This window comes from Eptatretus burgeri, chromosome 3, assembly GCF_056783735.1.
Source record: "Eptatretus burgeri isolate ZD-2024b chromosome 3, Ebu_testis_v1, whole genome shotgun sequence".
Taxonomy (NCBI): domain Eukaryota; kingdom Metazoa; phylum Chordata; class Myxini; order Myxiniformes; family Myxinidae; genus Eptatretus; species Eptatretus burgeri.
The window spans coordinates 109,665,912-109,688,297 of record NC_140963.1 but is presented as its reverse complement, the minus strand read 5'-3'; the positions used below and the strand labels follow the sequence as shown (position 1 = coordinate 109,688,297).

The window sequence follows — 22,386 nt, the reverse complement described above, 5'->3', positions numbered from 1 at the left end:
GAATGCGGAGTGCATGGTTCTGCCTGACACGCTTGGAGAGATGACCGGAGGAGCTGCTTGCCTTGGACAGTCTGTTGTTAATGTTCTTGTCCACTGTAGCATTATTTGCAATGAGACTGGCTAAGTAAGTGAAACTCTCAACTGCAGTCAGCTCATGGCTATCGATGTTGATCTTGGGTGGGTTGTAGTTCACACAAGGAGGTGGCTTGTGCAGTACTTCAGTTTTCTTCAGGCTGATGGTGAGGCCGAAGGCCTTAACTGCTTCAGAGAAGCAATTGACTATGTGTTGGAGAGCTTCTTCTGTGTGGGCCAGGAGGGTGCAGTCATCAGCAAAGAGGAGCGCTAGGATGAGCTCCTCTGAGGTCTTGGTTTGTGCCAAAAGCCGTCTCAGGTTGAAGAGGCTGCATCTATATGGAAGCGGATGTAGATTCCCTCTGAGAGGCCAGACTTTGCCTCGTGGAGCCTCATGCTGAAGAATATTGAGAAGAGGGTTGGAGCAAGCATGCATCCCTGCTTTACACCATTTGAAATGGGGAGCTATCTGAGAAGGTCCCGTTTTGCTTGACCTGACGTTGCTGTCCCTCATGAAGTTGGTGAAGAATTGTGAGGAGCTTAGGTGGACACCCCTGTTTGGACAAGATCTTCCACAGTTCATCTCGGCTAACTGTATCAAATGCTTTGGTTAGGTCAATGAACGCAGCAAACAGCCCCATGTTCTGCTCCCGACATTTCTCCTGGATCTGTCTGAGCATGAATATCATGTCGGTAGTGCCCCTGTTTGGTCTGAAACCACACTGGCTTTCTGGGAGATTTTCTTCTGCAATGGATGGGATGAGCCTGTTCAGAAGCACCCTGGCCAACATTTTGCAAGCAATAGACAATAGGGTGATGCCTCTGTAGTTGGAGCAGTCTGCCATTTCTCCTTTGTTCTTGTACAGGGAAAAAAATGACTGTGTCTCAGAAGTCCTGATGAACAGTTTCTTTTTCCAAACATGCTGAGAGCAGGTCTGTCAGCTTGTTAAGAAGTACATCTCCGCCTTCTTTGTAAACCTCTTCTGGAATTCCATCAATTCCTCGGGCTTTGCATGACTTTAGCTGTGCTATGGCTTTCTTCACTTCAGCAGAGATAGGTAGTTCATGCAGTTCCATCTTAACATCTCTCTGTGCTATCCTTTGCAGTACCTCCTCCTGCACCACTCTCTCAACCCCAAAGAGACTCTTGAAGTGTTCGGACCAGCGCTGCGTAATGGCCTCGATATCTGTGAGCAGAGTTGTTCCGTCTGCCGAGCGTAGTGGTGTCTGCACTTGGTATGAGGGTCATTATACAGCCTGAAGGGCTTCATAGAGGGATCTTAAATCCCCTACATCTCTGCACCACTGTATTCTCTCTGCCAGCTCTGACCACCAATTGTTCTGCATGGCCCGGAGTTTCACCTGTCGTTTGCAGCAAGCCTCCCAATACACCACTTTTACAGTCTGGTCAACAGGGGTCCTGAGTAGTCTGCTGTGGCAGGAACGTTTTCTCTGCAAAAGCTCCTGGATATCCAGTATCCACGTCATTCTCATCAAACCAATCCTGATTTTTCCTTGTGGTGAAACCGGCCACCTCGGCTGTGGTTTCTTGCAGCACTGATTTCAGCTGCTCCCACTGGTCCTCAGAATCATCCTTGGAGTTTAAGGAAGGGTCAGTGCCTAAACTTTGCTCCAGCTTGCTCTGAAACTCCTCTTTGAATGAAGGTAAGCATTCGTGTCACCTGGAGTTTCTTGATGTGTGGTCCTCCCTTCCTACCTGGTGGTTTGATCCTGAAAGCAACCTTACTTCGGACCAGCCTGTGGTCAGTGTAGCAGTCTGCACTGGGCATATATTGTGTGAAGTACATTTGTGACATCACATTGACGTACCAGGATATAATCCAGGAGGTGCCAATGCTTGGAACGCGGGTGTGTCCAGGTGGTTTTGAATCTGGCTTTCTGCTGGAACATGGAGTTGGTTCTGGAGAGAGAGAGATAGAGATAGAGATAGAGATAGAGATATATATATATATATACATATATATATACATATATATATATATATATACATATATATATATATATATGTATATATATATATATATATATATATATATGTATATATATATATATATATATATATATATATATGTATATATATATGTATATATATATATATATATATATATATATATATATATATATATATATATATATATATATATATATATATATATATATATATATATATATATATATATACAGAACTCCATTAGAAAATGGCTGTTGTCATTGCAGTTTCTAATTCTGTGCTTACCAAGAACACCCTTCCAGAGTTCATAATCGCACCCAACTCGAAAATTGAAGTCACCCATTACGAGAAGCTTGTCCTTGGGGTCAGCCTTCAGTAAAAGATTGCGTAGATCTCGGAAGAAGCATTCTTTTGTTGAGCGGTCTGCCAGCAAGGTTGGAGCGTAAATGCTAATAAGTGTGGCAAACATGTTATCTTGAACAGGTAAACAAACAGATATCAGCCAGTTAGAGTGTCCGAAGGGGAGACTGTGGAGTTTGTTGGCCATGCAATTCTTTATCATGAAACCAACACCAGAAATGCATCGATCTTTTTTTTCTTTGCCTGACTAGAAGAGGGTGTAGCATGCCCCATGTTCTATCAGGGATCCCTGCTCTGCGAAGCGGACTTTGTCATGTCCTTCTGTTGTTATTAATACTCTTAGTCATGTCCTTCTCATGCTATCTTTTGGCTTGCCGAGTTATTTTCTTAACTTGCCTCTGTTTACTCTGATAGTGATATAAATCTAACTCTACTCCTGTTATTTTAAACCTAATAAATGCCTTCTGCTTCTCCTTAACAGCATTCCTTATCTCACTACTCAACCACCCTGGTCTCTTTCTGTTTCTAGTTTTACACCTCATTGGAATGTACTTACTCTGCACTCTACACATTTGCTCCTTGAAGGTTTCCTATTTCTCTGACGGTGATTGTCCTGTTGTTAGCTTCTCCAAATCTACATCACCCAACTCTCTCTTCATACCCTCAAGGTTTGCCTTCCTGAAGTTTAATAGCCTCACTCTACTATCCTGAACTCTAACCTTGAACAGAATACTTGCACACACAAAGTTATGGTCACTTGATCCTAAATGCTCCCCTTCCTCCACCTCCTCCACCATATCAGGATCATTACATAAAAGGAGTCTTAATACCGCACACCGCACTAATACCCCCCCCCCCCCCCCGTGGGCTTATCTATAAACTGGGTTAAAAAGTAATTCTGGACTAAAACTAGGAAATCTTTATCTGCTCTTCACTTATCCTGTACCTGGACCCAATCTATCCCTGGCAAGTTAAAATCCCCCATAATCAATACTCTTCCCTCACCACATGCCCTTTTGAAATCGTCATATACTCCTCCTTCCTCCTCTTCCTTCACACCCGGAGCCCTATAAAAGCATTTTAGCAGTATATTCCTGGCTTTAAAATCTCTAATCTCTACCCATACAGAATCCTCTACATTTATTCCCTCCTTAATGTCACCCCTTTCTCTTGATGCAATGCTGTCCTTTACCCAGATTGTTACGCCTCCTCTTATTCTCTCCTTCCTATCACACCGATACACCTTGTAGCCTTCTAATCCTGTCCTCCAGTTACTCCTCTCCTTAAACCATGGCTCACTCACTGCAACTACATCGTACTCCTCGCTATCTAATTTGGCTTCAATCTCTTCCATATTATTATTTAAAATCCTGGCATTGGTTTGAAATATATTTAACTTTTCCCTTCCTGAAATTCTATTTTCAAGCCTGGCCTTACTAATCACAATTACATCATCAGTTCCTTCCTCAATACCTTCCCCATCCTCCACTGACCTAAAAAAAAGCCTGAATTCCTTCCTCAATTCCCACTGCAAACCTTTGTGCCCCCTTTCTATTTAACATACGGCCATCATTTTGGAAACACTCCCCTTGTCCCTGAAATGATTCCCACTGCTTCTTAAATGTAAAACCTTCCTCCCCGCACCATGCTTCCAGCCATTGGTTGACATATTGCTCTGCTCATAATTTCTATGTCATTACCTCATCTTGGGAGAATCCCAGAAAACATCACGTCACAACCCTTGGCTTCCAGCCACTTACCCAATATCCTGGATCTATTTTTCAAAACCTTTGATTAAACGTTCCCTATATCATTTTCTCCAAGGTGTACCACTACCAACTTCTTTCTACTGTGACCCGATACGATGTTGTTTACCCTTCCTTCAATGCCCCTAACTCCTGCTCCTTCAAAACTGCACAGAACTCTATGTCTACGATCCTTCCTGCAGAATGAAGAACCTACTTATTTCATCATCTCATCACCCACAAAAACTGTCTCCCAGACTTCATAGCGACCAACCGCTATTGATGTACCTTCAACACAACCTTCACTCGCTGCAACTTCACCACTGTCGACACTCGCTGCACCCTCACCACTGCCTGCATTCCCTGCTCACTCACCACTACCTGCATCCACTGCTCCCTCACCATCATACACCCTCTCCACTGCCTGCACTCCTTGCACCCTGTCCACTGCCTGAACTTGCTGCACCCTCTTCACTGCCTGCATTTGTTGCACCCTCTCCACCACCTGCATTTGTTGCACCCTCTCCACTGCCTACACTCGCTGCACCCCCTCCAGTGCCTGCACTCGCTGCACCCTCTCCACTGCCTGCACTCGCTGCCTCACCAATGCCTGTACCCTCTGCACACTATCACTGCCTGCTCCCACTGCACCCTCCACACTGGATGCTCCCACTGCACCCTCTCCACTGCCTACACTCGCTGCACCCCTCCACTGCCTGCACTCGCTTCCTCACCAATGCCTGTACCCTCTGCATACTATCACTGCCTGCTCCCACTGCACCCTCCACACTGGATGCTCCCACTGCACCCTCACCACTGCATGCACTCACCACTTCCTGCTCCTGCTGCATCCTCACCACTGCCTGCTGCCTCTGCATCCTCACCACTGCCTACTCCCACGGAACCTTTTTGATTATTTTATTATTTACAGAGACTAAGACTCATGAAGCTGCCATTCCACAAATCGTGCACACACATACAGTCAGGTATATGACACAACAACATACTTGACTTCAGATAAAAATATCTGGTGACCTTGTGGGAAGTGATGTAACTTCCTGGAGCACTCTGCACTCTGGCAACATCATCTTGTAATGTTGTTTTTCTTTCTGCAGTCACTTGGGCAATTAAGGAGAACGACCTCACCCCATCCCCATCCCCATCCTCATGGTATGCCAATTCAAGGAGTTTATCCATGCTCTATCCTCTAAATGCTGAGCATCAAGCAAGGCAGCAGCACATACAATGTTAAAAGTCTTTGGTACGACTCAGCCAAGGTCAAAATTGGTCCACCAATCTCGCTCAGAGGACAGACTCGGAGCACATGCTCAAACAAAATGGCACACAAAAGTAATTTAATAATTCCTGGAAGATCCAATTACCTGTCTGTAGTGTCCAAACTTGAGCAATAATGACCAAGGATTGGCCTGTTTGAAATTCTCATAAGAGCAAAGACACTCATGATGCTGGGATCACAGCTTTAAATCTAAATTGCAATGTTGAGTCAATGTCAACTATCTTAACAATCCATGGAAAAGTACACTGATGTCTTCTCACGCTTTTCCCTTCAAGTTTTATGTGTACAAGATCCTATATGAGTCTAATTAGATCACTGTTAAAAAACAGGATGTCTGAGATTTTATTTCAAGATGAGGCATGGCTCCATTCGAAGCAATTGCCATCGGTGGACTCGTCATTTATGTCAGCCACGTTTCAGGCTGTAATCACACACACATGAAATGCACTCAGACAAATGTAACCACAAAAGTGGAATACAAAAGTAACTAGAAAGTATCTGAAAATGCAAGGCCCATCCACGTTCGCTTTGGACTCTTAACTAAACTTGACAACAACAACAACAAAAATACTGCATATAATAATGATTAATTGGGCATTTCCATTGTTAGTAACATTACATTTTAAGCAATTTAACAGAACTATTTGTACTCTGATATCAAGACGTAAGCTTTTCAAATCTCCATTATGGTACAATCAATACATCTTACCCAGACCAACAGTGGCCCACAAAAGTACTCAAGACTCCCCCCTCCAAAGTTTTCACATTTTGATGGCACCTGAGCTTATTTCATGACGCTTTCAAATCAAACTTAATATATCGAGTCTTCACAAACTACTCCAGTGATAAAGCTAAAAAAAAAAAAAATGCAGATAAAATGTGAACAAGTTTGATTAACAAAGAAAATCAGATGATTCTCAGTTGTATAACTATTCAAACACTTTACCTAATTAACCCGAAATCACTTCAAGAGCAAATTATTTGTTTGAAAGGTTGCAGAATAAGTGTAATAGGTTTCACCTGTATGTAATCGGTGGTTTAACTTCTGAGGAGTTTAAGGTGCAACTCACTTGGTCAACCAACGAGGCAAACATAAAGACCAAGGAGCTTTCCAAAGAAGTCAGACATAAAGTGGTGGAGAAGCACCGTTCAGGAGAGGGTTAGAAGAAGATTTTAAAGCCACTCATTATCCCTTTGAGCATGGTGACATCCATCATGAAGAAGTGGAAGACGTATCATACCACCCAGACTCCACCCAGATCAGGTCAACCATCCAAACTCAGCAGCCGGGCAAGCAGGAAACTGGTTCAGGATGCCACTGTAAATGCAACAATGACTTTGAAATATCTGAAAGGCTCCATGTCCGAGATGAGGGTCAGTGTTCATCAATCAACAATATCCCATTCCCTTCACAAAGCTGGCCTCTATGGACAGGTGGCAAGAAAGAAGCCATTCCTGAAAAAGACCCATTGAAAAGCTCATATAGAGTTTGCAAAAAAGCATCTTCATGATGTTGCAGGCATGTTGAGAAAAGGTTTGTGGTCAGATGAGACAAAAATTTAACTTCTTGATCTAAATTCAAAGCACTTAATAAACACACACTTAAACATGGAAGAGGTTATTAAGCTGTATGAACATAAACCGTCTACAGCCTTAAACTAACTCTTGCCTCCTTCTCCGTAATAACATAGGCTGATTACAATGTTGTTTCCACTTGGAACATCAAACTTAATCACCGATGAGACCCATTCAGTGAAGATAAATCTACATGATATTACAACAAGGAGGATCAATATAACTATCTTTATTCCTACAAAAATCAAGTTCTACATCCCATTATTTCTATAATTTTACAGGAGTCAGTGTACATACAATATATAATGTGTACCTAGCTTGTAAAGGATGTCATTTTGTACAACATTTTGTCTGCTCAGATTGGCCATCCCCCAGCTGAGCGCACCAAAGCTGTCAGAAGGAGAAAAAGTGGATTTTGATGTAAGTTCCTGAATATCACGCATACCGACAATTATCCGTTTGATTACATTCATCAATTATATGCAAATGAGAAGAACTTTGAGGTCAATGAAATATTTCAATGGAATGATAGGATAGCTCAGATGTACTATATCTGCTCACCTGGAGACATTGTGTATTTCAAAAGGAGTAAGCTATTGTGTTCCAGTGCGCTGGCCATTTTCCATGTTCCTGCCCTAGACTCTCTCTCTCTCTCGCTCTCTCGCTCTCGCTCTGTCTCTCTCGGCAATAGCAAACCACACAGTGTAAAATACTTGCCGAAGAAACTGCCTCAGCAGCACCCAGTACTCTCCTGTTGAAGAGTGGTATTTAACAATACCACTCGTCCACATCAGAATCAGTTATGATCCGAGAGGAATTGTTTGATTTGTTACGTATTTTTATAGGAAGATAAAGTTATTCAAATAAGGATGGTAGAGCTGTCTCTATCCATTTTATCTTTGATGTTATATGAGATTTTTTTTTTGTAGCCATGGCTGGTCTTGGCTCCGGGATATTCCGGCTGAGAAGAATTGAGTGTAAAAGAGCACTCCCAAAAGGCATCGATTTAATTGCTATTGATCAGGCTCTGATCTGGCTTGTATCCCACCAGGAGTGTATACAGTTAAGAAGATGTAATTCATTCTCTCCGCCAAACCACTACTTCAGATTGGCGTTTCGTGCACATGATCAATGGCAGGGCAAAGGTCATGAATCTATCACTTTTGCACTTTTATTGGTTATCGAGACAGAATAATTTGATTCCAGGAAATATGCGACCACCCCCCCCCCAATTTCCCCTTTATTTACCAAGAAACTGCTTTGGCACAGCACCGATACTCTGTAACAGAGTGCGGCACATCAGAATCAGAGAGATAGTGAGAGTGTGACATTTGTCTGGATTGTCTCCTCATTTCATTTAGAGTTTTTGTTGCAGTTTTTTTTTTGGTGGGGGGGGGGGTCAAACATTGTGGTGAATGCTGTAAGGATTTCATTTCCATCCCTCCACAGGACATTTACCGCAAGCGTATGGAGAAGGACATGGGAGAACTAGAGGGACTGATTGCTGCCCATTTTGAGCAGAGAAAACGTGAGGAAGAGGAACTCGTGGCACTCAAAGAGAGAATCGTGCGTTGACAAAGGCAGATATTGGGAACAAATACATGCATTGTTAATACATGTACAATAATGATACAATTAGTTATTCGGAGTGGGCTAAAATGTCTAAAATGCAATGCCATGAGTATTTCAGTTAACAAAATATGATTCATGAAACCAACATGAGACCAACATTTCACTACCATTTCCAGTGAACTTCCATGAATCTTATGCAACGATGGAGGTGTGAACAGATATTTTATAGATAATGATTTCCAACTTCCATCCTAAATCTAAAACCTTTACCGACCTCATCAATGCCAGTGCACATTATAATACGGTGATTATAATCTCTCAAACAAAGATTTTCTTTGACTACTTTTCACCATCTCACAGGAGAAGCGGAGAGCTGAGCGAGCGGAGGAAATCCGCATTCGGAATGAAAGGGAGAAGGAACGACTGGCTCGTCAGGCAGTAAGTTAAAACCAAAAGTATAATAGCAGACAATGGCCGATGTTTAAATGGCTCCGAACTCATGAGCTCTGCATTTCATTAGCCGAACGCCAACATCATCTATCAGGCTTTGCTTCATTGAGGAATTCCCTGCCAAGTAAATTTCTACTGAAAACAATACCGCATTGTTCCATGCATCACAAAGCAAAGTATTTACTTGTCTTGATATGTGTCTGGTTCCAAATGCTGGATAATAAACAATCTGAATTCCTCTTTCTTTCAACTAAATTCCAGCTATTTCTTCATGTACAGAACATTTGATGAGAAACTAGAAGGGCACTCGGAGTGCATACCTCCGCCATATAATGCCTGATCCACGAGAACATATCTGGCCCAATACATTTTTGAAATATCGTGTTATGTACCGTTTTTGGCCCAATCTCTCAATGGTGAAGAATCACTTGAAAAAATTAAATAATTCTCGTATCCAGATCTGGATTGGGATCTTCACCAAAATTGAATCAATTCGTCCTTGTCACACACCCAATGTGTCCACCAAGTTTCGTCCGAATCCGTCCAAACTTTTTGAGATATTGTGCTATATATCATTTTTGGCCCTTTCTCTCAATGGTGAAGAATCACTTTAAAATTTTAGTAGCTGGATCCGGATCTTCACCAAAATCTAATCAATCTCTCGGTGTCACACACACCAAACCTGTCCACAAAATTTCATTCAGATCCGTCCCCAACTTTTTGAGATATCTTGCACACAGACAGACAGACAAACAGACAGAAAGGGTTGAAAACACAACCTCCTTCACATCCAGTGGCGGAGGTAATAAGGAAGGACACAGGTAGTTTTTTTGATGAGAGATAAAGAAAGATAGTTGATCTGATCCTCATTGACATTTTGACATTTAAGTTTATCATCAAGATATTTTCCATAAATTAATGCCATAAGACCTTGTACTTGCTGTTGGCACGTGGATAGAGTAGCTCAAGTAGTCACTGATGCTTGATGGGAGCGAGTGCATCAATGCTGGTGGTACTTATGATGAAAACTCTTAATGAGACTTTTATTTGTACCTGTGTGCAGGAAGAGCGAGCAAGAAAGGAGGTAGAAGAGACGAGGCGTCGAGCGGAGGATGAAGCGAAGAAGCGAAGGGTCCTTTGTGACGGTTCTTCTCATTTTGCGGGATACTTGTCCAAGGCATGGCGGAATGTTTTATCTTGTCTGTGTGTATTACAGAGTTGTTTGGCCAATTGCTTGTTTAATGATTGCAGTACCTACAAAAAAAAATTATGTTGAAATAGTTCAATCAAAAGCATTGTCTTAGTGAGTTAATTGACGAAAACCAAAAAAATTTGACACGTTAAAAATGTTGATGAAAGTTTGAAAATTAAGCCACGCCAATTTAACATGGGATAACGTGACAGTGGAGCATTTACAGAAGATAATAGTTTGTCAAAAGTACAAAACTAAACAGGTAAGTAGAGATAAAAAATAAAATGATGCCAAAAGTAAATAGCTAAAGAACTTTAAGAACGACGGTCTCTGTGAGAAAGAAGAAATGCTAAATAAATACCACATTAATGACATGTAAACATGGATTGTAAGATGAAGAAGAGTGGGGGGGGGGAACCCCACCAAGCCACCATTCATCGTCCTCCCCTCGGGCTTCACCATCCCCCCAACCTTGGTCTCTGATGTAGAGAGCTGAAATAACTAAATAGACACAGAATAAGGGACTTTTGAAATTATGTAATTCACCCCAGAATGCTCAGTGCACATGTGCAGAAACCCCCAGCAGCGGGGGACAACAGGGCAGCTGAACATATACCGTGTGTCCGAGACATGGACTGGTACCTAAAATGACTCGTAGAGCTTCTAAAAGCAGCTAACCCCCCCCCCCCCCGATACCTCAGAAAATGAAACAACTTCACCTTCGTGATTGTTCCACACGGCCAGACAGAAAATCACGGCTTATCTCAAAGACCATATCAAGCAATGGTGATTGCACAAACATTGGTGCTCTGCTGTTGCTGAGAAGTCTCCATGATAGTAGTAACTGCAGGAACTATAGTGTACAGGACAGTCTGTGGACTGATGTGCCACACAAAAACCAGTAGTGAAGGTGGATTATTTGAACTTCCACAGCACTATTGCAAACAAAGATAATTCTAAAGCATCCAAACAATAATTCCAAACCATCCAAAGTTCAGGCAGGGGTTTTGGGGTTTTGGGACGTGTTCGACATTGAAAAGTGATGGAGTTATTGGCGTCATGGTGGTTACCTTTTGCCTACTGGCCGACGCGACAGCAGCACTGTCTGACTCTACATCTCAATATACACTTTATAAGTATCCTTTGGTAGCCTCAAAATGGAATTCAAGGTCAATACGTGGTAGATAAAGACCTTGCCCAGATTCTGAAGTACCTACACCCAAAATGTGGGGCCTCTGGGTGCTACAGTTCGGCCATGAAAGAGTAATGTCCGAATGCACAGACATAGTTAATATTTATAAGATACAGTACTTACACAATATATATTGTTATGGAAGCACAGCCTTCAGCCACCGGGCGGGTAGGGGACGAGAGGTCAGCACGTCCACCCGTAATTTGCTACCGGTCGGTGGTTTAAGAGCCACGCACTGTTCCAAATCTGCCCTCCCGAATTTGGCCGAGCAATACCGGACGGAGGTCTATTTGGTCTTAACTAATGGCGCCTTGGCACATTGATCCCCAATTGTTCCTGCTGATGGGTTTAATTGCCCAATTAAGTGATGTGCTACAGAGCCCCTGTTTCCTCAGTGGCCACAAGACCGATTCTCATAAACAAAGCATTTATTACAAGAAATAAATAGGGGCGGGGGGAGAAGGGAAAAGAATGCGACCGGTGAAACAAACTGAAATAAATGATTAAATAACTCGAGAGTTCATAATATAACACCTGACCCCATGCACTCTTGAGATAAAGGACATGGGAAGGGTCTTTTCAACTCTTGCTTTGCATTTCCAAGCATGATCTACATTCCCAAGTACGGGCACAATTTCTGAGCACAAGCTGCCAGTTTTGTCTGAATCTTCAAGTTTTCCAGCCCTCAGAGCGTGCGACAAATTTGATTGGTGAAGACGCTGTAAAGTTTTGCACAAATACTACTAAACTGAAGGTTTTGGAAGTGCAAACAAGGTGATTTGTGTTCTCCCGTGTTCAAATATATAATTCAATTGAAATAAAAGAAAAGTTTTCAAGGCTGTAGAAAAACAAAACCACCAAAAAGCATTCATTTGGAAGTTTACTGCCACTGACGCACCCTCTTTTACATCACCTTATTTAATACTTTAAATTGGTTATTTGTGCCTGTTTTGTGTCCTTTATGAAATCCCTAAAAACAGTAAGTTTCCTGTTTGGAATGATTTTTAGCCTTGTGTGACTGCCAGACAAGCGGACAGACTGAAGCAATTGCTTTACTCCTCTGTGTGCGTGCATGCTCTGGATGAGATGCCGTACAATTTCCCAAATTCAGAGCCAAAGTAATGCCTGTACTCTCTGAACAAAATGCCTGAACAAAAAGTTGTTCACTAGAGCAAAGTCGACCCTGCTTCTAATACACTTATGATATATGCTTATACTGAACATGTGCTATGAAATAACTATTCTCAACTTTACCCTTAATGACGATCGCACTGCCCATGGTTATGGGATGGAAAGATCTCCATATCCCTGAGTTGTTTTGGCACGAATCATCATTTCAGAACACACGACCACGGTGAATTGGTGGAAAAGATTGGCTGAGCGAGCCTGTAAGCGATCCACTTTATGAGAGCTTTAGCGTGAACCCAATCTGCCCATCTACTGCATTAACATGCCAATCCTGCGAAATGCTATACAGCCTGCTTCCAATGACCACACAATGTTTCATCAAAACAGGAATTTATCAACAATGACAGAAGGGGGAAGGGGTAAGAGAACACAGCCACACAGCAGCAATCACAGTCTATCAAATGAATAACAAACTAGAAAAAGCGATCAGAGATTGCAGACTCTCGCCAAGACTTGTTTTGTGTGGTTTTGGGTGTTGTATTCTGTGCGATGGTGCGATTGTGGTGTGTCGACTATGCATGAAAAATGTAGTTTTATGTTCATACAGCAGGCAAACAGACCTTTTTGGCTTTATTGTATAGAACCGATCTACATACTCACGTTCCAATAGTATGTACTTTATAGACATACATTGTAAATGTACATACTTTATAGAGTACTCAGTTGGAAAAAAAGATGACGTGTAATACTGGCTACCACTGGGTGGCGTTTTTGGCCTATGCCAGCACATTATGTGTGGACAGACAGACAAACAAATGGACCGGAATGTAAGACCCTCGAGCGAGGGTAATAAAACCGACGTACCCTTGGAATCTCTGGCCTTAAGCTGTAACCTAATCTCAAGTACTCAGAGGAACACGGGACAGAGAAAAGAGAAGACGAGACAGAGAAAGAGTGAAAACCTGTTCCATGCGTAATACTCATGCACGCACTGTAGGGTCCTTGGTCGCGTGCGCACGGTCTGGTTTGGGGGTAGTCCTTGCCACACCTTTCATGCTTTCCCCAGCCAAGTAAACTGCACACCAGCTCTCCAATGGACCGTGACTTGTGCCATGCCAATCCACAAACTACCAAGCACCACAGAACCATGAGGGACAAGACAGGAACCACGATGAACAGAGAGCAAGGACTGAGAGTGCAGAGTGTCTTCTGCTTATATTATGTCTCGTGGGGGTGACTGACCATTGGTGGGCGCTCATTGGTCAACGCACCGGATAGGTGACTTATGACGGCACTGATTGGCTGGAAAGCTGGGGAAATTCCACACCATGGAGAGTCTGATGGCCTCAATATCACCAGATGTCCATGTATGGGCACGTTTTTGTCACGTCTCGTGTCTTTGCTCTGACCTCACGATCACGCTCGTGGGCCAAGCTGATTGGCTGTGAGCTGGAGAGGAAATGCCATACAAGGAGAGAACAACAGGGGAGGGGGGTTCAATCAAGAATGTGGGGGGGGGAGGCATGGCATAGATATAGACACTTGAGTGGGAGTGGGGGTAGATCAGGGGTAGATCTTTCCAAACACGTGGTTGACACATTTTATTATTTCCAGAAATTATATCACACTTTTTCTAACATGTATTATGAAAAAAACTATTCTAATCGATCCTCCATTTTACCCACTTGACCAGATCTATAAAAATACAAACACACACACACTCTCACTGTCTCTGTCTCCTCTCTCTTGTCTCTGTCTCTGTCTCTCTCTCTCTCTCTCTCTCTCTCTCTCTCTCTCTCTCTCTCTCTCTCTCTCTCTCTCTCTCTCTCTCTCTCTCTCTCTCTCTCTCAGTCTCAGTCTCAGTCTCAGTCTCAGTCTCAGTCTCAGTCTCAGTCTCAGTCTCAGTCTCAGTCTCAGTCTCAGTCTCAGTCTCAGTCTCTCTCTCTCTCTGGCTAAAGACAGATTGCAAATCAAAACATGCGAATTATCTCTCTTTAATCTCCTCAAGACAAATCTGTTTTACCTTCAGTTAAGTGACCATTGTTGTTGTGAAAGACCATTTTGAGGTATTCATATGAGGATTGAGAATGATTAATTGTTTTGTTTTCTTTTCACTCTTTTCCCCATCAATGTGAATCACAATGGCTGGTTTTGAATACTGCTCCTGATAGGCTGAGGTAACTCCTTCTTCTCTCTTGCTGATTGCCATGTGCTCCTCTGTTACTTTCATTTAGAATTCATATGTTGTCGAAATATTTTGCATGTTCTAAAATTCCACCACATTTGCACATGTGCTATGAAATGGATATAACGTAGCAAGTATTTTTGGCTAAAAATGAGTACCCTGTTTTAGATGAATTGTTTTGTTTGAAATGTCAGAAGAAAAAAAAATCTCATCATCTCTAAACTTGCTAAGGAAACTATTACAGCTAAGGTTTTTATTTATTCAGCATTTTTATTTTTGTCATCAAAAATAGTCAATTCCAGATAAAATATTCCTCTCACTTGCAGATCTGGAGTTCAAAGGAGCCCAACTGCTCAAATATATCTGAGAATAGGTAAAGAAATAATATATATTTTAAATTGGCTAATCAACATTTTATTCATTATCACCCAACCTAAGGCCCATCTATATCTGTCTCCTATAAATGGATGTGTGTGTGTGTGTGTGTGTGTGTGTGTGTGTGTGTGTGTGTGTGTGTGTGTGTGTGTGTGTGTGTGTGTGTGTGTGTGTGTGTGTGTGACTGCAGTCCCAACAATCTGTAAGTAGTATGGTACATGGAATCATCAAATCATATATCATTCCTAATTCGCTCCTCTTCAAATCTACCTCATCTTTAATTATTTTCACCCAACATCCCTATTTCCACAATTGCTTTGTTCCCTCAACCCCATTCCCACTCTACTAACAGTCGGAGAAAAGTCGAGGGGGTAAGAAGATGACAGAAAAGGAAAAAAGGAAGAAAATATTGGGAGAGAGGAAAAAACCTTTAAATATTGACCATCTGAATGAAGAGAAGCTCAGGTAAGAGAGAGTGCAATTATAATGTCATTAAAGTCAAGTTAAAGTGTAATTTATATTGTGTGTATGTATATATATATATGTATGTATATATATATATATATATATATATATATATATATATATATATATATATATATATATATATATATATATATATATATATATATATATATATATATAGTAATAATTACATCTTCAATAACCTTCAATTTTGTTGTAAAAAGCATTCATCATATTGTGATTCCATGACAGAGCAGCATGTCGTTAGGATAATAGTTACTGCTTCAGAATAAATGTTACAACAAAAAGAGATTGCCAGCAAATTTATGACCAATGAATTCGGTCATTAGAGTACGTGCGAGTTCTACAAATCAAATCATCATCAATATGGAGTTGATATGGGTCAATGGCAGATTCCATTGTCCATCATCCAGCAAACCAGGGGTGTGTTCAGTTACCAAGCAGCTCGATAGCGCTTGCCAACCCGTGAGTCATTCGTTCTCAACAGTTTTGAATGGAGTGCTTAAGCCACTTGACAAGCGCGTTCCAAGAAACTTGGTAACTGAACAAATTCCTGCCATTAATTCCACATAAAGCTCTTTTCCAGATCATGTGTTGTTTATGATGTAATTGCAAGATACCTCTTGATGTGTTTGATTAAGATAAAGTATGCTTCTCCATATTCATAACCTCTCAGGCTTGCCTATAGAAAAACAAGACAAGTCATTCAGAGCCATCTACATATTACTTATACATGAAGGGAAATCAGGAGAGGCTTACATGATGAAAGGAAGGAAGATAGAGTGTGTGGGACAGAAAGGGGAGTGGACGTTGAGAGGAATTGGAGAGGTGGTGGTATTGGTTAAAATATTCCATTTTTGCAAATGTAATTAGATGTACATGACCAAAAGTGGACAAAATATGTTTCGGCCAAACTTACAGATGAAGAAAACTTTCCATTTTAAAATTATGTGTTCACATAGACTTGCACCATCCGTTTCTTTTACTAGGGGTCCTTATTACCTCCATCACCGAAGGTGGACGGAGGTTACTGTATGTGTTCACCCCCTGTCCGTTTCTTTGTGTGTGCATGATATCTCAAAAAGTTATGCATGGATTCGGATGAAATTTTGTGAACAGGATGGGTGTGCGACAAGGACTAATTGATTCGATTTCGGTGAAGATCTGAATCTGGATATGAGAATTTTTAAAGTGATTCTTCACCAATGAGAGATGGGGCCAAAAACGATATATCGCACAATAGCTCAAAAAGTTGTAGACGAGTTATGACAAAACTTTTTAATCTACTACATGCTTCTTCCTTTGCAGAGAAAAAGCCAAAACATTGTTTGAGTGGCTTTACGGGCTCGAGTCAGAAAAGTATGACCTGCAAGAAAAACTGAAACGACAAAAATATGATGTAAGTTTAATACTCAACTTCCTGATCGGTATGAAGTTCGGAATCCCTTCAAGGAATTTCACCTAAACTTCCATATCTCAGTGATTTTTTTTTTCTGAGCAACAAACAATACATTATGATAAGATGTACTGACACAGCAAGACAAAGGACAAGTTTCTTTTCAGGACAGGAGAAATATTGTGTAATGGTAATCTCACTACAGTTTACCTTTTAGTGACACACACACACACACACACACACACACACACACACACACACACACACACACACACACACACACACACACACACACACACACACACACACACACACACACACACACACACACACTTCATAAAACCGCACAACAATTCGAATCATTGGATGAACAGTAGTGGCTAAAAAAGTAGTTTACCTAAAGTAGGAACTTTAGTTACTTGTTAGCGGGTGACTGATATTCCACATACCTGGACCATCAGTTGGGTTCCGTTCTTCATCGAGGTTTCAGCCCTTTTGGCCGAGCACCTCTCCAAACAGTAGGTCCACAAGGCGTTAAACCGCTTTGGCCCTGACGGAGGGTTAACACCCGAAATATCAGCTTCGCTTTCCTTCCCAAGGTGGTTAACATCCATCAATCCACAACGTTCTGTCAATTTCATCTGTAGTTTAATATTTTCCCCATACAGACAAGCCCATTTCAGTCAATGGCTGGTGTTGGCTTAATGGTTAGGGTGGTGTGCTTGGGATCCTAGGATCCTAAGTTCAAATCCCACTCAGCTGTTTAATTAATACCAGGTGGGATTGACTATGCCTGTCATCCTTCCGAGGTCAGCAAAATGAGTTCCAGCTTGCTGGTATCCTGTGTTGGAGTGGCGACCCATCCAGGATTGTGCCCAATAGCCAAGGAGACTGTTTAGGCAGCACCAACGCTCTCCACAGAGTATGGTCCTAATGGATTTCAGTTTCATGGTCCATTTAGACACTTGGGACAGAGTTTGGACACATTGAAGGATTCAATAGTCTTTCATTCGGTTTTACGACACTGGCCACGGTTCACCCAGGTGCCACCATCTTGTTTTCTTTTACAGATTGGTGTCTTGCGTGTGCGAGTCACAGATGCACAAGGAAAGTAGTAAGTTCAGCCTCTTATTAGTTTCATTAACCATTAGTCTTTATTATCCATTTCTTGTTAACATTGTTGTTGTTTATTTATCATGTGATACCACAATGGATTTCACTATTTTTCTTCACAGCAGCAGCAAGGGAAGGGGGGCTGGCAAAGGCAAGCTTGCAGGTCGCTGGAAGTAGAGTATCCTTCACAGACAGGCAAAGGAGAGCTTGTCGAGTGGCCGATTGCATAAGGGCTTGAGCCTCATTTGATGGTCAAATATAATGGGTGTTGCATATTACTGCTGTTGCTTCTCTTCTGTGCAGTGGTGTGACCAAAATAATAATAAAAAAATGGTGTCACAACGGTGTGACCTGCTTTCACTTCCCAATGGAGAGTTCAAGTACATGGGGAGGGAGGGAAAAGGAAAGTGAAATTGCAGCAAGTTGAACACATGCAAAAAAAAAAAAAAAAAAAGACTAAAAAACACAAATACAAAATCGATGCTGATGGAAGAGAGAGGTGACAGGGGCGAAAAGGCAACCGACTGAAAACAATGGGGGCATAGTTTGGTGCAACAAGCAAGAAGATGAGCTCACAAAAAAGCAGAAGAAGAGAAGAGGGAAGGAAATGGTAACAGGCAGTGGTGTAGTGCCAAATTTCGAGGTGCTGGAGCTCCGCAAAAATGTCGGATTCTTCACAAGAACAGCCACATCACTGATCCACCCAGACATCAACGGCTTGGAAACATCCAAAGTTTTAAATACCTTCACACCTTACAGAGTATCAATACTTTTGCAAATATAAGGTAATTTACTAAATCTGGATACAAAATGGTTGAAAGTTTGTCTCGCTTCTGGACCTTGCTGTATTCGGCAATTCATTCGGATCTGTGTGTGTGCCTATAACCTGTATTGTTATAATATTGCGACCGAGACAAAGTGTCCAACGTATTGACATATCCAGGCTTCAGGACAACATATGACCCCAAATATTTGGACATGAAACTGATGAAAGCACACAAAGCACAACTCAACCAATCGTGAACGTGGTTGTTTTCTTGTTTTTTAAACTGTTGCGAAGCGAAGCTCTACTTTGGATGGATTGAGGTGCCGAAGCACCACTCTGGCTGTACTACACCTCTGGGAACAGTGTTGAGCTCGGTAGGGTTCTTTGGGGTAGACAAGAGTGTGGGTAGGGATGGGGTTACATAAAGCGGTGGTTCCTGAAGTCCTGGAGAGAAGAATGCAATGGAACAGCTCCGGCAGGCAGTGCAAGAAGTCCCAACAATATTTTCTCTGAATCTTCAGATAGTGAATAACCTCGAAGAAAAGCAAGAAGGGACCAGTCAATTCAGGCTGACTGAAAGTAAGAATGGTTTACAAATGGATAAATACAAAGCTATCATTATTTTGTGTGCAGCCTATGGCTGCTGGTTTGGATCATTGCTGGGAGCACAGCTGTGCTGTTGATGAAATTCCCGCTGCTGGTTATGGGAAGAATTTGTTCATGGTGCCGGCGATAGTTCGCCTAATCTTCGCAAAGGACACCGTGGGATCTGTTACGTCCACTGACTAATGCCGGTAGAGGGGACACCCATTTAAAGTCCATCCGAGGGACAGCACACACATTTATGAATCACCCCGCCTGTGAAACAACAACATGACAGTTTATAGCTGGGTCGGGATTCAAACCCAGGATACACAGCTTCGAGGTGAGTGTGCATATCTCAAGGCCATCCTGCCAGCCCATAAATACAAAGTGATCACTTTTATTCCAAGGAGAAGCCGTCCAAATTTCCTGTATGGGGATGAACTGTTCGAGGGTAGGAAGGAAGGTTTGATTGAAGCAAATGGAGAGGGAACACTTCTGGGATAGCAAATGGTTGCAAATCACACATAATGTCCTCTGCTTTATGGGCCAAATACCTCATCACCCCTCACATTTTTCAAGACCGATACCCAAATCGGTTTATCTCGAGTATATTTTTCACAATCACTTTTCATCTTATTGAATCGATCTGAATGAGCATGACATCATAATTGCTGCACCTTAGTTGGAGTGGAACCAAGTGTTTTTACATCAAAACACTTGTGGAAAAACACCTGATAAATCAAAGCAGTCTTTACAAAACTCCCAGCTCAAGACCTTTTTATACTGTTTCGATTGTGGAAATGGACCTCCAGGTAGAACATCCATGAACATGAAGGAATTCCCCAGGCAGTTATTTCTTCAGTTTGTGTGCAGGTAGATCCTTTCCCTGTGTCCAGGGGATATGGGGGAAATGCATTGTGAGATTAGCCTGTTTCATCCCCAGTGTGATCTTCTCCTTCTCTATCCACTTTCAACCTTCTCAATTCACCTCAACAATCTTAATCCATCAACCCCTCCTTCACCCGATCGCTCTTTCCTTCAACCCCACAGTCGGTCGTTCATCCTTCTCTGTCCCTCTCCCTCACCACTCGATTCACTCATTCTTTTATTATTCACAATCGACACATCTGTTCATCCGTCCGTCCATCCCATACTCTTCGGTCTCAAAGTCACCACCACCCTTCGTCAAACCTCATACACATGAACGAATCCCTCACCGTTTGAAACAATGAATTCTCCAGAATGGTCCAATTACCTTCCCACATTCTTCCTTCTCTGCACTTCCACATCTGTCACATGAGACAATGCTTCCCAAGCACGCACAGTACCGAGGAACATTTCATCCTCGGAGAGGGGCCATTTGAGTGTTTTGGTGTGCGAGGCGTGGGTCTGGGTCGCACAGCACTGTCTGAACATCATAATGCAGGGATTTTCCACAGCTCCATTGTAGCACCTGCTCCGCCAGATGCACACCAATGGGAAGAGGCTGGCAAGGGTCGAAGGATCCTCGTATGAACATTTCTCCTTTGGAGCCATGCCTTGCCAGGACATATAAAAGGCCAGGACGCGGCTCAGTTCGGAGCTGTTTGTCAATGCACCAGCAACGTCAGAACAGCTTGGATTGCTGACGGAGATCACCTGCCGGTTGTTTTGCCATTGCCTTTGGTTGTTTGATAATTGCTATCTGATATAAATACATGCTTTGATGATTGCCTACTTGTGAAAGAAAGATTGATAGAGGTTGCTTGCTGAACATCTTTCAAATCTGCTTTGGTTGTCCTTTCTTTCAAAGCATGGACGTCATATAGATGGGAAGTTTATGCCCCACCAATTGGCTCCTTGATTAGCCAAGGCTGCAATGGTGGTTCCGTTGGGCCGCGATAAATACTCAGATGCGTGATCCCTAGTTATCATTAGGTCACCAATATGTAACACGACATCAAAGGCATGAGGACCGTGTTAGACCTAATTATCCCAACTAGTTAACAACTCGTTGGGCCACAGAGTTATCCATGGCTGGCAGCCTCAGGGTTAGACAGCATGAGTGGCGGGTCCGGCGACCATCGTGTGGACCTCATCCGTACCCGGACCCAGACCCGTAACAATACCATTGCGGAGCACGAAAGATCAAGCAAACAGGGAAACAATGTTTTGCATTGGCGAGTATATGATGTCACTTGGTTTTGGATGATAAAACTCACCATGTAGTCGTTGAAGTCACATCCTGAAAATTGCTGTAGGATCGCAATCAGAGGCTCCTGACTCTTATGGGACATTTCATTTTATCTATTGGCTTGACTCTTCTCCTTTTAATAATCTCATTTGCTTTCATTTTATCTTCTGCTCTACGTCATCCGCTGGGAGTGAAAGACCAAAAACTATTTCAGGCATCACATCGTGTCTACAAGCTTACTGCCTTGAAAACAGAGTGGAGATTTCCAATAAAATAGTTGAAATTCCATCAGATCTTCTGTTTGCACAGTTTTATAGATTGAAGTGACAAAAACAAGCAAATGAAAAATGTGAATTGTGTCTTATAACAGCACAAACAAAACATCTTTCAGTCGTCAAAATGGTTTGAGCCTCGTACCACCAAAGTGCTCGTGCCCATTCCCTATTTGAAACGATCTCTCCTTTTCCCAGAAAAGCATCAACAAGTGCACCGTCCATCGGATGGACGTTAAACGGGTGTCCCGTCTGCCAGTATTAGTTGGTGGACGTTAAAGATCCCATGGTATCATTCCCTAAGAAGGTGAGGTATTGCCAGCCCCCCATGCCAAAATTGCAGGGATCAAATGATATGATCTTCTTGAACATTCCTTGACACCATGGTTGCAATGCTTCCTGTCTCAGTATGGTTGCTGTCGAGACAGCAACTACCACATTGCAAACAAAATTAATGCACTCATGTGTTCGCATGCCATC

At 42.3% G+C, this 22,386-nt stretch overlaps 1 protein-coding gene across 1 annotated transcript in view; it reads left to right on the top strand.

The window, feature by feature from the left end:
* Positions 1-18,452, top strand: part of LOC147030690 (troponin T, cardiac muscle-like) — a 34,205-nt gene extending 15,753 nt beyond the window's left edge. Inside the window, exons 4-11 of the mRNA XM_085874988.1 lie at positions 7,381-7,441; positions 8,471-8,587; positions 8,954-9,031; positions 10,107-10,232; positions 15,474-15,580; positions 16,910-17,000; positions 18,068-18,111; positions 18,233-18,452. Of these exons, the coding sequence (XP_085731114.1) occupies positions 7,381-7,441; positions 8,471-8,587; positions 8,954-9,031; positions 10,107-10,232; positions 15,474-15,580; positions 16,910-17,000; positions 18,068-18,111; positions 18,233-18,287 (679 nt within the window). The 3' untranslated portion in view covers positions 18,288-18,452. The remainder of the gene's footprint in view (positions 1-7,380; positions 7,442-8,470; positions 8,588-8,953; positions 9,032-10,106; positions 10,233-15,473; positions 15,581-16,909; positions 17,001-18,067; positions 18,112-18,232) is intronic.
* Positions 18,453-22,386: the final 3,934 nt, after the last annotated feature.